Here is a 17,431-nt window from a genome sequence, read left to right as displayed (position 1 = left end):
ACAGTGTCAGTAGTTAGTTTTGTAGATTTATAGCTAAACTTTTACTTTCACTTTTGGAGATTTTCCCGCTCGGTTGATTCTTTGCAGCTGTGCGTTAAAGCGGACGACGTACTGGTCAAAAGTTATTTTTGCAGCAGCAGCATCAACAGCAGCAGCAGCAGCACTTATATAACATTTCAAAAGACACCAGAGAGGAGATCATCGTGAAAGTTATGCCTGCTCAACACGCATCATGATCAACTTCCTGATCTACATGAGAAGTTGACTGTGATCCTTTTCAGTATGGATCCAATATTCTTTCCGCCACCATGAAAAGTGCATTATATTTTCCTTGTTTTGTGTACGTTTTAAAAAGACACCTCAGTTAAAATGTGATAATAATGATGTTTAACATTGACATGTCCAACAGTTGTCGGGCTTGTGATAAAACTGAGGTCACAGTTACAAACTGCTGTTTATTTTATTCAATCCTGTAACTTGGAATTAAAAACACCTTATTTTTACTTGACGGGGATGTTATTCACCCGACTGCATTCCCACAATTATATTGTACCTTTATTGAAATCACTCTACGTGTTTACATGGGACTTTTTATTCCTCTATAAATCCAAATAGAGCTTAATTCCACTCTAAAATTACCATGTAAATGCCTGAAAACTTTATTCAGGATTCATTTTAAATCTGGATTGAAAGGCAAATTTATTCTCCTCTGGAAACAGAATTATATGGTAATTAGGTGCAACTTTATTCTATTCTGTTCGTTCTGTGCCTGCTACGTCGTGATGACGCGATATTCCAAGATTTTGGCCTGCAGTTCGCATTTTGACCAAGTACCAACCTCCGCTGGTAAAACATGAAGATAATGCAGAAGTGCAAAAAAGCAGGGAAATTCCAGTAGGGGGCGATGATATTGGTTTCAAAACGAGTCCGGGGTCTCAAAAATGCCAATTTTCAGAGTGCAAATAAACGTATAAAGCGCTCTGTTTTAGAACATGTTTTAGTCTCTATCACGAGTTTCTACAGCTGTGTCGACTTTGAAATGACTCTGATTTTCACATAAATCATCTGTTGATTTTATTTTAAAGTTAAAGTTTGGTACAAATCGCCCTATCACAGGCCCTCCTCTGTCCACGTGATGCGGCCACGTGACAGACTGGATCAATCACATTTACATCCAGTTTCAAATGTTCAATATGGCGACGTCCTGCTGAACTCGCTGAAATCTTCAGAATGGGATTTCGGAATGCTATGGATACATTCATGAAAGTTCCAACCGTTTGTATTTACTATTAATGTTTTCAACTCGTATGGAGACAATTTGTTGAACGACAGTTTGAGAAGAATTTCCTATAATGAAACGAGCGAATCAACTGGTGCTGAACAACGTGGACATTTTCAAAGCTGTAGCGTCAAAACTAATTGAGAGAGCAAGACAAGAAAAATGCTGTTTTCTTCCGGGAGACATTCTTATGTCATGGCCGCCCCCTGTCCAATCAGAACGCTTTGCAGACTCTGGTGTGAGAGAGGATTTAATTTTTCCCATGTTAACATGACACTTATGAATATCATTCTGAATTACTTCAGTGTTTTCAATTCCATCAGTGTTTTCAGTACTGGATTGAAAACACCATACAACCACACTAATTGAGAGGAATAATTTTCAAGATCCATGAAAAGGCAGGAGTAAAGAAAGAAAAGAATAAAAGAACTAAATCCTGACATGCAAGGTTGTGATCAGGAACAGAAGGCTGGGTCGATTACTGGGCCAGAGAGGAAAAAGGAGGATCTGAGATGAGTGGAGTCAACCCAGAGATTTCCATACATCACTGACCGCCGGCAGGTCAGAGCTGCTTATGAAGTGGTGATGAGACTTGGCTCGTGGCAACAGGTGTGGCTGTTTCAGCTGAGGACTGATAGAAACTGTGGATTGTGACAATCATGCAGTGTTTCTTCTGTCTTTTTCTAGCGAACGCGCTCTTCAAGGCCAGGAGCAAATTTGTGGATCAGGTGAACCCCGAACTTCTGAAACAGATCCTCGACAAGCTTCTGGAGGACGAAGTTCTGAATGATCAAGAGAAAAACCCAATACACAAATTAATGAACAGCAACGATGCTGACGCTGCACGAAGCCTCATTGACGTAGTGAGGAAGAAAGGAGACAGAGCCAGTGGGATGATGATCGACCACATTAAGAATTTGGATGGTAATCTTTATGATGAGCTTTTCCCACAGAGTACTTAAGATGCTGAAGCAGGTGAGTGAATTTCACAGTCATCTCTGTTTTAACAAATAATTTAGTTTGAGGTGTTCAACACTCAGGCTCATAAAGATGACGTCGAGGAGCTGTTCAGAAAAGCATAAGCTTGGTGAAAGGGACGTGACAATGCAGAAAAGGTTACATTGTTGTTGTTTTGTGAAAAGCTAAGCACTGTGGGAGCAAAGGCAGTAAATAAGATGTTCTAGTTTCCTGGTTAATTTATATCCACTGTTTGTTTCAACCTTGCAGGTCTCGAAGCGATCTGAAAAATTCCAAGACATCGAAAAAATGCAGATTGCGACCAGAGGCAGATGCTCGCTGCTGACGAGACGCTTCTACCTCTTTCCAGGCATCTAAGACAGCTCTCACCGTTGTCCAGCACAGAGGTTAAAGGGGGGTTACGAAAATCATTCTGTGCCTAAAATCAAAACTGTTTTTGTAGAAGGTTCATTCAAAAGGACCAGATTGAAAGGTGAAGAACATCTTCCTCAAAAGAGCAGGAGAGAGAACAACCTGCAGAAACATAATCAACAAAGCACTAGCTGAGGGGACCAGTGACAACAACTCTGCAACATTTAGCAGCACAGTTTGATGTACCAGCAGGGATATACGTCTCGGAGACACATAAAAATATGCTATGCAATGCTGACATATATATACAGGGAAACTGACAAGAAGGGAAAAATCACTGCATTTTCATCTCAGCAGGTCAAACCTGTTGCAGCTCATCTAAGAAAATACTCCTGGCTGACCTGAGCCAGTCCATAGGCTTTAAGTTTTATTAGAACTTTAATTCAGGATCTGTTCAAGAAGACACATTGTCCCGAAAAACCTCAAAGTTTTAAATAGCCACAGATAGTGGCTCTGACAAAAAAATCAATGGACTCCAATAGAAAATGATTCCAAATTCCAACAGAGATGGAAAAAAATGGCCAGACAGGTGTGTAAAATGACCTGACATTAATGACATAAGCTACAGAAAATGACCCTTCTATTCACAAAAGTTTCCAGTCTTTCCTGGAAATTAAGTTTTTTTTAACCTGTCCTTTTACAAGAACAGTTGAACGTATCCAGAGGTGGAGGTGGGGATTGAACCACTGTCACATGAACTGCAGCTTCCACATCCTGTTTCCTGATCCACAGCTGCAACAACATAATTATTGTTGTTTTATGCACATTAAAACCATTTGAATCCACCCATCACTGTCCATATTACAGATAATGTAATCATGAGACCCTTTGGGGAACAACTTTTTTTTTTTTTTAAATTCTTTCTCAGGAACTATCATGTAATGAAAAGGATGTTTAGATTTTAGCTTTAGGATTATTATGCATGTTTTGGGGTCATTTAATCATTCATTTTTCATCATTTATTTTTCCAAAGCTATCGTCATGGGATTTGCATTTATTTTTCGGGCTTTGTTTTTTTCTGTGTCAATGCAATTGCTTCAGTGCAAAAATAAAATTTTACAACACTCTTTAAGAGGATTTTGTTCATTTTATCCTGAATCTGGAATCTTTCATCATGAGCCTGCTTTGAAATGCCTTGAAAATCAATCATGAATAGGAGAAAATAGTGGAATCAAAGCATCTTTTTGAAGCACTACAGCTTTTACTTTGTTCTACAGGAAACATTTAAACGGCGTGCTGCCGCGCCCTGGGTCGGTGCATTCCCTGGGATCTGGTTTCTGCCCCGGAATCCAGGGCATCGGGGTGGGTGGTTGTGGTGGTGGGGGACAGGGGGGTGGAGTGGATGGGGGGTAGATAGTGGGGTGGTGGTGGTGGGCTGTGGGGGTTAGGGGGTTGGGGAAGGTGGGTGTGCGTGTGTATATGTGTGTGGGTGTGTGTGTGTGAGTATGTATGTATGTTTTTGTATGAGTGGGTATGTATGTATGTGTATGTGACTGTATGTGTAAGTGTGTCTGTATGTGTGGGTATGTTTCTGTGAGCATGTATGTATGCGTGTGTGGGTGTGTATCTGTAAGTATGTATGTATGTCTGTATGTGTGGGTGTATATGTGTGGGTGATTGGAGGTATGTATGTGAGGAGAGAGTGTGGTGCCCTGTGTGTGGGGGGGGGGGGGGGGCCTGGGGGCGGTGGGCCCTGGGTCTGGGTCCTTCCGCTGCCCCCTGCCTGTCCTCACCTCCACTCCTCCTGATGCATGATGGGTGTGTGCTTCTTGGGTCGGTGGCTCTCTGGCTATGGTCGCTGTCCGCCCTGGTCCTGCTGGGGGGTGGCGCTCCTGGCCCTGTCCTTCATTGGGGGGCTCCTGGGTGATGGGGGTGCTGCGGCATCATCCCCGGACGGTGTTCCCCCGGTGTTCCCTTGCCTTCCGGGGGGGTCTCCCACAGGACATGACGGTTGGATGACGTGGGAATGTGAGTGTGTTTGAGTTAGGGTGAACTCTGTGTGTGTGTGTGTGTGTGTGTGTGTGTGTGTGTGTGTGTGTGTGTGTGTGTGTGTGTGTGTGTGTACGTGCTTGCTAGCGTGTGTGTGTGAGTGTGTCAGAATGTGAGTGTGTTTGGTTTAGGGATGAGTGGTTGTGTGTGTGTGTGTGTGTGTGTGTGTCAGTGTGAGTGAGTGAGTGTTGGGTTGGGGCAGGGGGGAGTGAGGTGGGAGAGGACAGGGTGGGAGGGGCGGGGGGGGGGGGGTGATGCCCTGGATCTCGGGGTGCGTGGCCGGAGCGCTGGGGGGGGTACTGGCCTGGGGTGGGTAGCCGCCTGTGTGGGCCGGTTCTCCCAGGTGGGTCATGGCCCTCCGCCTGTGTGGGGGGTCGGCTCTTGGGCTCTTGGGCCTTGGGCTCTCGGCTCTGCCGGTCGTGGCTCCGCGAGGCCCGGCCGGGGCTTCCCTCTGCCCCATTTCTGAACCGGAGCGTGAGCGTCTGCCTGGGGGAGCGGCTTGGACCCGGGCTCTGTGATGACCGCCAGCTGCGTGGGCTCTGAGGGCCTCTCTGACCTGCTTCTGGCCTTCTCAGGGGTCAGAGGTAATATATGCATGATCACTATCACCATCTATTTGCATGATCACGCTGATCTTTAATCACTCTTCACATACTCGGTTACCTTGTCTTCTTGTGGTGGTCAAAATAATGGTGGTCTGTAGTAGCCCTCTCTTGATGCACGCCCCGAGTTTACTACTAGTTATTACTAGCTATATTCTCATAAAAAAAAAAAAGGTTTGTGGTGTCCTTGCATGTCCTTCCTTCCCTACACCTCATTTTATTTTTGTGGCCTGGTCTGTTCACTACTATGGTTCGTCAGGGGGAAAAAAAAAAAGAAGAAAAAAAATATATGTATATGTATGGTTTTGTCAGTTTTTGTGTTGGTTGTCGTCTCCTGTTTTGGTGTTGTCTAGATTGGGGTTTGGGATTGTTCTTGGTTGCGTGTGGTGCGTCAACAACACTGTTTTGCATTGTGAATTTGTACATAGGTTGTGCCCCCCCCCCCCCCCCCCCCCCCCCCCCCGTTCTCCCTCTCTTTATCTATCTCTCTTTCGGTCTCTCGCTCTCTGAGCGTTTCCGTCCCGGTCCTGTCCGGCAGCCATGCCGGACGCCAGCTTTAAATAAAGGCAGCAGCAGGAGGAGATTCAGTCTCGTCCTGCAGCTAACACTAAAATCAAATCTGTTCGGATAGTAAAAGGCTACAATCATACAATATTGCACGCCTCAGCTGCTGAACAGGACAAGGGAAAAAAAAAGAAAACATTTAATTAGCTGTGTTTGGTTTTTTTTTAAATTTTCAAATGTAATATTGACATCCTCATAGCTGGCCGACGCTCGGGCGATCCCTTTGTGTGAACACATTTTTGTGTGTCGACCTACACTGACCTGTCAATGTCTTTGTCTTCACCTCCACCTCTGACAGACTTCAATTTTAAGACACACACAAAACAAATTACAGACACACAAATGGAAATGTACGTGCATATGCAAATATGTTGACTCATAAGTGAAATTAGACACATGCATGCACACGCGGTGTAGCTCAAAAATCGGTTTACCCAGAAATCTATGTACAGTATGTGCGCAGGGTATTCACACACAACTCATTGCATGCACACACAAATAATTTTTAAACTATCATAGACCTTTGAAAGTCTGTTTTAAAATGATTGTTTATACTCTTCTGATATTTCTTCTAATACGATGATGAAAATAACTTACCTTTTTGGTTCTTTTCGATATTAACTCTTGAGTTAAACTGAAGGGAATCGGAAAGAGTGGAATATAAGTGAACCCTTCATTCTTGACTGGTGCTGCAGAATTATGCCTCTGTACAAAGTTTGTGTCCAGATTGTGAGTTAAATATTGTGAAGTCAGTGGTAGCTCCGGGGAGGGTCACCTTTCCTGGATACCTGCACACATGCTGGTATTTATGCAGACTCAACATAAGGCCTGTGTGGAGGTAAACATGAAGTGAAGCACAGAGTTTAGGTTGGATCATTCTGACAGACTTTACTTAAAAAACAGAAAAAAAAAAATCAGTTTAACAAACTCATGTCATCACAATATAACACATAGGCAACAAGTTCAATAGGCAACATGGTAACACGTTTGGCCTGTCCCCAAAAACCGGTGTGAAAGTCTTTTTTGACGGGGAAACTGTGGCTTCATGCTGAAGCTTTCCTTGAAGAATTCTGTTTGACTCGTGACAATGAAGAGAGAATAGCTCGACGAGAAGTGTGCGCTGTTTAAAGCTTGGGGTTTGTGGGAAACAAAGGCATAAATCAACAAGATGTTGTCACTTACAGACCAGAATTATCAACCCAACCACACTAGACTCCATTTAAACAGCTTATTAGAACGCAGTGGCAGTGTCAGAGAGCTTTATATCCATCTATGAAACAAAAGACACAGGTGGCTACTCACACCATGACTCACACACTCAGCTACACGCTGTCATGCACACTTCCTCTGTCATGTACACACAGGCGTACACACACACACACTCACTCGACACAGGCGGATATGCTTCACAACTGCAAAGCAAGAAATAAAGAACAGAAGCGTTGCTGATGAAACATTTGGCAGTGTGACGAGCGAACAGGTAAAATATCCAACATCAGCACAGTTTTCGTTGTGTTAAAAATACAAAAACACCACTTTACAGAGAATCAAGCCATGCAGGGTTTTTGTAGGGAGGTAGAACACATCCTAGAGAGAGAGAGAAAGCATAAGTTCAAACAAAAAAAACTTAAAAGTATCCAACAAATAAATAAGCAAATGAAAGAAAGTTAACGTTGGTTTTGAAAACACTGCAGATGAATCACTGTGATTATACAACAAAAACTAGATCAGTGGTTTTCAAAGTGTGGTGCGGGCCCCCATGAGGGGCCTCTGAGAGGTTGGGGAAGTGGGGGAGGGGCAGTACAAACCTGGGGGTCAGGGTGTTTGTAATTCCAGCATAATTTTTCCCCGAAAACTTTTTTCCAAAGAAATCATAATTCAGAGAAATGCATGTAGGGGAAAACTATCTATATAACTTTTATTTTAAAAAACATTAAGGCCTGATCGTAAGAGTAATGAAGACAAAATAAATTAGGAAATAACTTTTAGTGTTCATCTTTCCACACTTTTAAAACCCCTGAAATCGATATTACTAATGTTTCGGTGTCACATTGGAATGTATTAGTATAGCGTTACATATAATTTAGTAACTTTTTCATCCAGGAAACATCATATCTTTGACGACACTCAACACTCGGATTACAGTTTGCAGCACCACACGATTACAAATCAGCAACTCATGCGAAAACACCTCTATCCCCGTATGCTTGTGTGTAAAATACACTCTGTGTTGAACATTTAATAGATTGCATTCATGAAAACAGGAATTAGGAATGTTGTTTTGTTTTTGCTCTTTCATGTGTCTTGCAGCGTGTGTGTGTGTGTGTGTGTGTGTATTGTAGCTGAGGTTCAGCCCAATGTTCCCCCAACGATAGAAGCAATAACAATTCCCAGAACCACGCAGCATATAATAATCATAATTTTCTTCTACACAGTGATACAAAAAAGGAGCAAAAAAAAAAAAAAAATCCACGGCAGCAAATGGGAAGCAGAGAAAAACATGTTAGCAATATCACTTCAATTAACTTCAACAGTGTTATTGTTATTATTAAGAACAAAATGCAGTTTAGAAGAGCAGCAGATAACAGAAAGCTGTTCTCTAATAATGAGACTTTCACATGTTGTGATGATGTTGCTGGAGTGTGACTGTGTATAAAGGATTTACAGTCTCTAGTTTCACTGCTGCATTTTGTTCAAACCACATCAACAACAACAGCTGATGTAGCACGTTGCACACATTTCTTTTTTTGTTTTCAAATTAGAACATGCATCATTCTACATGCGTTTATAATCAGCTAATGTGACCCATGAGATAAGATGTGACACAGTAGTCTCCATATCTTTTGGAAAAGAAAACATTCTGGGAAATACTTGTAATCAAAAGAATCAACACCACTCACAACGGTAAATAAAAAGGTAGCGAGAGTACAGAGTAGGAGAGAAAACATGTGGAAGCAGTATTAAATTTTTTTATTACTTGTTTTGCAAATGTCCGAGTGTCCTGATTTGTGCATGTATGTGTGTAATATTAAACATGAAAGTACACACCTGGGTGTGTATCAAAATGTCATATGAGTGCATTCTGAGATTTGCACATTTGCACATTCATATGCCTGAAATGCCTGTAATGCCTGAAAATGTACTGAACTGTAAATGTCTCTGTCTCCTCCCTCACCTCAGGTGTCTCTCGGTCAGCTGGGTTTTACCATTATTCGCCCATAAGTCTGGGGTTTTGTTTTAATGTAAGTTTGTCAAGCTGGGGCCGATTCAGTCCCAGCTTGATGTCATGTTAAAAATATATCAGCAGTCTACAGTGCTCATTTTAAACACAGTGGTTAGGGCTCTCACCTCACAGTCACAACGTTCGTCTTAATGAAGTTATTACGTTTATTTTCTATATAAGAAGGTAAATGGATAGCTGGATGGAAGGTGTCATGCTGAGGAGGCATGACTCAACGAAATGAGCCTGATAGTTCACTTTAGTGCAAAGAAAACCAGTTGTTAAGGATAAATCTCTGTCTTCACTTCCACTTCAGGTCAGGAAACACCTGAAAGGGAAGACAGGCGTAAAGGGACGTTGAAAGAGAATCGACCGGAACCTGGAGAAGTTTGGAGGCTCCCTCTCTGACTCAGCCATGAGACCCGAGAGAAGACAGAGACCCTGACTCTGGTGAAATCAATCCATCTGCTGAATAAATGTAATTATTGAACGTTGATCTGCTGTTGTCTGTCTCTCTCAACATTATGCTCAGTAAAGAACTCAGGTGTAAGACACAGAAATTCAACACATATTTCACATTTTGCCCTAAATTCCCTAATAGGAAATTAGATAAAACAAGCATTTCCCAAAATGCATTTCATCAAGATTCTTAGAAGTTCATTTTTTTTAATCATAACTTTAGATATTTATATTTGGAATACTTATCCATCCACATGACGTTTCGTATTGGTTGAATGTGCAGAGCTTTAAAACACTTACTAAAGCATGCAAATGACAGAGCTTTGACAGTGAGCACACACACACTGGAGCAAAACACAAACAGCTGATCAATGCACATGTGGTAAAAGTGGCCTCACATGCACACACACACATGCACACACTGGACAGGCTTCTGATGCAATGCAATGGACGGCCTCTTAGATCACAAGCATTTCCACATTACAACTACAGTGTATTTTCACAGAGGAACATTCAGTGGTGTGTTTCCTATTTTCAGTCTCATGGCGGCTTTAACAGCGAGGATTGCACTCTGCTCTGTGAGGATTTCTGAGGGTCTTAACCGAGTCCCACAGCCAGCGAAATAATGATGATGATGGTCAGAAACACTGCAACACACCCGCCTATCAGGATCACCTTCTGGATGAGGAAAACAATGAGAGCAAAGTGTCAGAGAACGCGTGGAAGATAGGAGAGCAAATATGAAGAAAAAGAAACTGAAAAAAGACTCAGACATACAGAATTTAAAAGAAAAAGTAATTGAATCGGAAGAAATAATGGAATGAGTAAAAAAAAATAGTATTAAACAAAGACAAAGAAACAGATGGAAAGAAAAAAAGGAAAGCAACATGAAAACAAGAAAGAAAGGAAAAGTCAGAATGGAGTTTGGGTGCTAGTACAGATATTAACCAAGAGGGGGCAGAGTGGCTCCATTATAGTGAAGTTTGTGAAATGGACATGTAACAAAAGTATTTCAAGTGAAGTATTGGTCAAACAACTGTCTCACTAAAGAGAAGAGTATCCTGTGTGAAAGGAAAACACGCTAAACTGTTCAACAATGATTTAACATTGTTGTAAAATCAAGCATAAGTAACAAAATGCGTCTTTCAACCTCCAAGTTTTGCAACTGTACATTTTAAAACTGACTAAAGAACTGTAAACTGTTTGTGTTCTTAAGGTGGGTGAAGACTTTGAATTTGTCCCAGCAGTAGTCAGTTAGGCAGAGATTTTTCCTGTTTAAGAGTTTTATTTCTGTATTTTATAACCTCTCAGCAACAGGTTGTGTTCTGCTGTTTCATATTGTGCAGGATATGGCTGTTTTTCCTACAGACAGATCTTGAATATTAGCCTCCCTGCTTCCATGAATGTGTTTTTAACCCTTTCGTCTCCTCTTTTGGACGCTTCCTTCAGGGATCTAATTCCAACTCACCCTCCCCGCTACATCAATCATTTCCATTTCCGTCTTCGCTACATCCATCCTTCCCCAACTTCTCAATGTAGTGACAGCTGCCAATCACGGCGCTCAACCTACATTGTGGGCAATTTGGGGTTTTCTTGCGACGCTTCAGCATATGGATAGATTCGAACTGCCAACTTTTTTCATTTTGGGACCGACTCATTCTTCCAACTGTGCCACGGCCGCCCCAAACAATCTCAGCCTGGCCTATTTAGCTTCATCTCTGAATCCCTCTGAACTGCTCCACCCTGCTCCCTCCCAGTGGAAACCCGAGCAGCTCAACAGAGACCAAATTTATTTTATATCTGTGCATTATAACACACAGATATAAAGGCAGCTGACTTAGTAAAGAGTTCTGGTTTTATTTAAAATACAGCTGACTGACTAGAAAAGGGAAAACCCTTTTTGCTGTTCACCCCCATTTTCCTCATTTTTACACCTGTCTTCCTCACATTCACAAATATAGACATTGTTGTTAAATCAAGCATGAATCATTCTTCATATGAATTCCCATGCCTGTCACAAAGCACACACTTCATGCAACACATGCGAGCATGCACACAGACGATGACTACACTCCACCTGAGCCATGCAAAACACTGAATACTATTCAGCACCTCTTGATCTTAAATCATGGTTTTGCATGTGAATCGTTAAAGAAACTCACCCTTCTGGCTTTGCTCTGATATTTAACAGCCTTCTTAGTGTCTGATACTGCCCTCTCCACATAGTCTACCGAGTGCTCCACATTGTACTCTATGCGGTCTATCATTTCTCCCTGGCGGAGGTGTGGAGGACGTGCAGCCGGAGCGGTCCAGGCGTGTTGGAGAAAGAGGCAGAGACGTGGAGAGGGACAGGGAGTGAAAGGCAACAAGAGAGGGAGATCAGGAGAAAAGGGGGAAAGAAAGAAAGAGAGAGAAGCAGAAGTAGTTATGTCACCCGTTTGCTGGACTTTTTGAACTTTTTGCATTTTGGGATGCGCTCCTTTGCTTCCTCCACATATTCCTGGGCCTCCAAAACACTTCGCTCGATGTTGTTCACCAGTTCACCCTACAGAAACGAAAGAGAAGGAGTCACTTTGTGGTCATGAAAGAAAAGCTATTCTTGATCTCACATTCAATAACGTAACCGCAGACCCGCTGTTTATTAGACTAATCTGATGGATGTTTCATACATAGCAACATCTTTTAGCCTCTAAAATCCAATTTCTCATTTTCGGTTTTCACATGCTTGAAAACAGCTTTGAGGGAATATAAACTTGGTTAATCATCTTTCTGTTTACTACTGGAAGCTATTCCAATGTGTATGACCCACATGCTGGCCATGATTCTTCAGTGGAATATTGATTGACCCAAGATTGTTCAATAAATCTCCATCTGAACAGCCATTAAAGCAAATGCATGCACGGCAAAAACAGATTCAGATTGTGAAAATAAAATAAATGGAGGAAGAAATTACAGGTGAATTACCTTGCTGCGTTAGAGGGACAGCAGCCTCCTCTGTTCTCTAGAGCTTAGAATCATTGAAGCGGCGGCAGTGTTTTGTTGTGGAAAAGAAAAGAGGGAAAGACAACAGAGAGAATTGGGGAAAGGGAAAGCGAGTCTGAGAAGGGCAAAATTAACAGTCACATGTGTTTGACCTGAACAGTGCGTCACTCAGACAATAGAAGGCAGGTAATTGAGTTGTTTGGAAAATCGTGTGACAACATGGGAATTAAGGCGCATACACTCGTTAAAAAGGCAACTAATTCCACTCCATTGTGGCATTTTGTGCTATCACTGTAATCCCTGCTGGCGCAGTTTCTTGTTCATGTGTTCTCTTGTTCTGATTTCCTTTTGCATAATTCAGAGTATTTCTGATGAGTGAAATAGTTAATCTCCGTGGGGGTTCAGCCCACACAATCATGCACTCACAGATGGAAGCAGCATGTCTGCAGATTTACCTGAAACTCTGCACTCTACTGAGGAGAACACGGACCAGAAAATTCAACATCTATCTGTTTGGACTGTAATATAGCACAAATATAGGAAGATCATCACCGATCGACACTGCATTTTTGTCAGTATAGTCAAACAATTGTTTGCAACAAAAAAAAACCCTCTATATTTGTTATAAATAACAAAATAATTCAGAGTAAATTATTACACATAAAGCTTAAAGTCTTCCTTCCCATTGGTTTGATATAAAAAAAAAAGTCCATCTGAAAAAGCCAGTAGTTAGTAGCCAGCTTTAAAGTTCAAGATGTCACATTTAATTGCTTGTGAACGCAGCATGAAAACATGTCTAAAAAAAAAAAATAGTCTACACCCCAATTCCCAACTGCTAAAAAAGTTCAGTTCCAATTAACTTATCCTTGAGCCTAAAAATAAACTGAACCCTGAATTTGATACCAATTTACTGAAATATTTTGCAAACAAACAACCAGATGGAGCTGAAAACATAACCTTCGTCCAACTATGTTGGCACAGACAGACCTGTATTTATACTAATCCACTTTACAACTTGTCTATGTAATAAAAGGCTGCCAGCTTCCATCCTGAATGTCTGAGGAGCGGTTACTTGTGTTTTAATAGGGAGAAGCGGCAGCTGCTGCAGCACACTAAGCTGGTTAATGATTTCACCGCACTGAACGCAGCGTGTGACCGAACCTGAGCATTATCCAGGCCACGCAGCCAAACAGAGCGGCTATTATTTATCAACTGGCAGCTGGATGTTCAATCGCAAACGTATTGAGCATTTTCAGGCTCGTTTCATATGCACGCGTTTGGCTGAGCCCCAAACCACACAGCTGTGGGAATGGTGAGAGAAAAGGGGAGCAGTGTTTTCACCTGGCTCTCCACCAGCATGGCCATGTCCATAAACATGTCGTGAAGCTCTCTGATGCTGTTTTCCAGCTTGATAATCTCATTGTGTCGAGTCTCGATCTCATTCATCGCTTGCTGGGTGATGTTGTCCATAATTATCTGGAAATAGAAAATGTGTGGACAAAATTGGAGGAAAATGAAATTTAGAAAACACCAAAAAAAAAACCAAACGATTTGCATGTGATTTTCATGCTGCATCACTTACCCCCGAGGTGAAGATAGCGGGGTTGTCACTCTCCAACATGCTCTCCAGTTCCTCATTTGTTGTGTTTCTTCCAGCTACAAGAAAACACACACGCACACACACACACACAAACATGCATATTAACACCCTTATAACAGCAATGTTAAGGTATTCACTTGCTTTTTACAGCTTCAAGCACCAAAATTAAATAAAGAGCAGACAAATTGGTTTCAAAAAGTCCTCCAAGCTTTTGGACATTCCTGTGATAGAAACACTCATTGTGTCCTCTACTGTGTGAGGTATATTAACATTCAAAATAATGTATTTTTTGCTTGGTTTTTTAATGTATTTCCATTCCACTTAAGATATGAGAACTTTACAAAGGTTGTTTCCAAACAACAAGTCAGATCAGAAATGTTAATATTGAATCTCATTTGTGACATTTCTGCTTCAATCATCCCGCTGAGCCCAACATCAGCAAATAGGTCACATTCTGGAGTTTTAAAGTGGCCTATTTACTCAGGTTCAGCTGAAAGAGCAGATAAATGATGGCGCTGTAACTTTCAGCATCTTTTTTTGGTTTGTCTTAGTACTCAGCTGCTTCTTCCCTCCTACAAACTCTCACTGTGACCACTAATCCCAGCTGTGAAACAGCGTTTTCCTCCTCCTGCTGATGCTTTTGCTCCTCATCACCTTCGCTACCCCCGACAGAGTTGTCCTACTTTATGCACATTCCCTTACACCTACATTAACATCTTTGTGTACGAGTGCGGAAATGGCCCGCTGAGCCGCTGCTCCTGGAATCCATTACTGCCCCACTGATACAGTAAGTCATCGGCAGACGTTATCAGCATCAGGGAAACGAACGCCGCCGTGTTGAAAGTTCACGGTGCCGGGCAGCCAGAGATAGCAGCTATCCGACCTTTTAGTAGATCTAAAGAAAATTGGCAATTTATTTATGAAGGTTATTTTAATGTTTGATAAATAAATATTCTAAAATAAAAAATAACTGCGAAGAAAAAAGAGAGAAAACTTCTCTTGTCAGCAGACATCATTTCTCCTGAGTAGGCATACTAATGAGGTTCTGTAACTCGTAACCTCAATCTGTTATTGTAAAATGATTCAAGACCACTGAAGCTGCAGCTCTTCGGGGAAATTAGCAAAGTTTGCTTGCCTGTTTAAAAGAAGCGTTTGACATTTTGAGAATAATGCTGATCCGCAGAGCGGAAACAAACAAGGCCAAACACCAAGCAGGCCAAGATACTTTCAGGTGCGGAGGTAAGAATCCAAACAAAGACAACGCGCTACACCAAAGGAATCTTTAATCAAGACGGTGGACCAAAAACAAAATCACAAATAAAACAGCGAAACAGAAATCAACGAGTTCTTCAGTGAACCTCGTGAAAATGTTGGTGTGGAGTGTGTGGAGAAAACACACAAGTGCACGGCGATATCAAGCAAACCTCCCACTGTTCCTACCGCACGGTGGTCTCTCCTCAATCAGAAATGTCCTGTACTGTTGTCCACTGTACAAACTTGGGAGTTGTATCAGTGTAATGATCATTTTACTGAATTACAAATGAGTGAAACACAGTAATGTAGTTTTCAGAACTTTGGCTTCATAGCAAAAAAAACAAAACTAAAAAACCCTTTGTCTTCCTTCTGGGCTTTGTTTTCCTTTTAATCTAAAGTTTTCAAGTTCTGTTTGTGAGTGCATGTGTTTTGTAGAAATTTCTCCCACAATCCAAACATATGCATGTGAAGTGAATTTGCGATTCTACATTAAAAGGTGTGAAAGTGTGTGTTTTTCCTGGTGGGGACTGCTGCCCTGCCTTCACCCGTCATCGTGTTCCAGCCCCTCCGCCGAGAGATGGAGTCGTCTAGAATCTGGACGGACGGATGAATGATTGAACCTACTCAGTCGGCTTTGTCAAACACTGCTCTCTTTTCCTCTCTTTGGTGGACTCCCAGCAGCTTTGGCTCACATTCTGCCTGCATTCTTCACCTAATCAGAGTGTGTGTGATGACGACCGGCGGCCGGTGTGGGCCCGGCCTCAGCAGCAGTATGTTGATGGTGAGTGATGATGGTCCTGATTCGGACCCCATGATTGCTTTCATGAATGGAATACTGATGAACACGCTCACTAACATTTCCCCGTGTGAGAACGCATGCATCCCATATACTGTGCATGCTGTTTATTGTCGTCATTTCTCTCTTCAAATGCAGAAGACATTAAGATTCACATTCAAATCGAAGCAGCCAGTCGCTACCTCGTTGGAATTTACCCGTCGTATGAGTTTCAATGCCGCATTATGCCCAGAATATGACCATATTCAGCGATTATCTCTTACAGTTTGAGGCGACCAGGGGAGCGCACACAGGGGAGTGAGAAGACCACCATCAGCGTGATCAATTCTCAATCTGCTTGGCCTGCCTGAAAACAAACGATCGCTCCACGGACGGGTCTAAAACTATGACATTAAAAGAGCGTCAGAGGGAGAGCCGAGCGACTGAGACGAGTGACAGTCAGTCGTGGATAATTGTGAGAAAAAAAAAAAAAAAAGAAGGAAAGCGGGCACTCTGGTGCTATCATACCCTATTTATCTCACACACACACATTTTTCAAAAATCTTTGACAGGCTCTGAGGGATGCTCTTATTTGTTACCATGGAGACCCAAACCTTGAGAAGCCTAATATGGAGCCAGGAAGTCTCACTTCACCCGTTATGTTTCTGGATTATTGAATTGTTAATACCGTGCTGCCACCCTGAATACTATTATTAAATATTTATCATCATTCTATAGCGCAAATGAAGCAAAAACCCCAGAGGAGCCAGGTAAAAGCTATACACAAAGGTTCATGCATGAAATGCCAAAGCAGCAACTGACGGTCATGCTTAACTTTTTCTCTGCACAAGGACGGAAAATGTGTATTATTTCTTTTACATACATTTCTCACTGGCACACATTGTCACTCTGTCACACATGCAGAATGTGTTGTCGTACATCTCCATGTTCGTCTCTAGCACTGTGAACGTGCTGCTCTCTGGTAAAGGAGTGTCCAGAAACATAAAAAGCAACAATAAAATGTCAAAGAGACCCCACGATGCTGATGAACAACCCTCTCCATCCCAGTGGGTTAGGCCTACAAGCGCCCTGACTATAAAAGCCAATACATATGTGATATGCAGCTTTGTCAATCAATAGAGCAAAAGCCATTTTTTTTGCGTGTGTTTACTTGCAGCTGTGGGTAGTGTGATGGCCTGTCACCGATGTTTTACTGGGTCTTGGTGCAGGTAATCTGAAAGGGAACAGGCACAATCGGCTGACGCATCAAAAAGTTTTGAGTTCCTTTGAATCTGAACTATAATGTGGACGAGAGTCC

General features: G+C 42.1%; 1 protein-coding gene across 2 annotated transcripts in view; it reads right to left on the bottom strand.

The window, feature by feature from the left end:
• Positions 1-4,678: 4,678 nt before the first annotated feature.
• The window catches only part of stx1a (syntaxin 1A (brain)), a 73,834-nt gene continuing 61,081 nt past the window's right edge, over positions 4,679-17,431 (bottom strand). The window contains exons 7-11 of one of the 2 annotated variants that reach the window (XM_030107987.1): positions 14,067-14,140; positions 13,826-13,960; positions 11,665-11,775; positions 8,161-8,250; positions 4,679-4,729 (exon numbers count right to left, since the gene is read on the bottom strand). In XM_030107987.1, the coding sequence (XP_029963847.1) occupies positions 8,173-8,250; positions 11,665-11,775; positions 13,826-13,960; positions 14,067-14,140 (398 nt within the window). In that variant the 3' untranslated portion in view covers positions 4,679-4,729; positions 8,161-8,172. Of the gene's footprint in view, positions 4,730-6,695; positions 8,251-11,664; positions 11,776-11,936; positions 12,048-13,825; positions 13,961-14,066; positions 14,141-17,431 lie in introns of those variants that run through there. The other variant, XM_030107988.1, reaches the window with a different exon arrangement.

The sequence above is a fragment of the Salarias fasciatus genome, chromosome 14 (assembly GCF_902148845.1).
Source record: "Salarias fasciatus chromosome 14, fSalaFa1.1, whole genome shotgun sequence".
NCBI classification, from domain to species: Eukaryota; Metazoa; Chordata; class Actinopteri; order Blenniiformes; family Blenniidae; genus Salarias; species Salarias fasciatus.
Note: the sequence above shows the minus strand (reverse complement) of the source record. Positions and strands in the feature narration are given on the sequence as shown.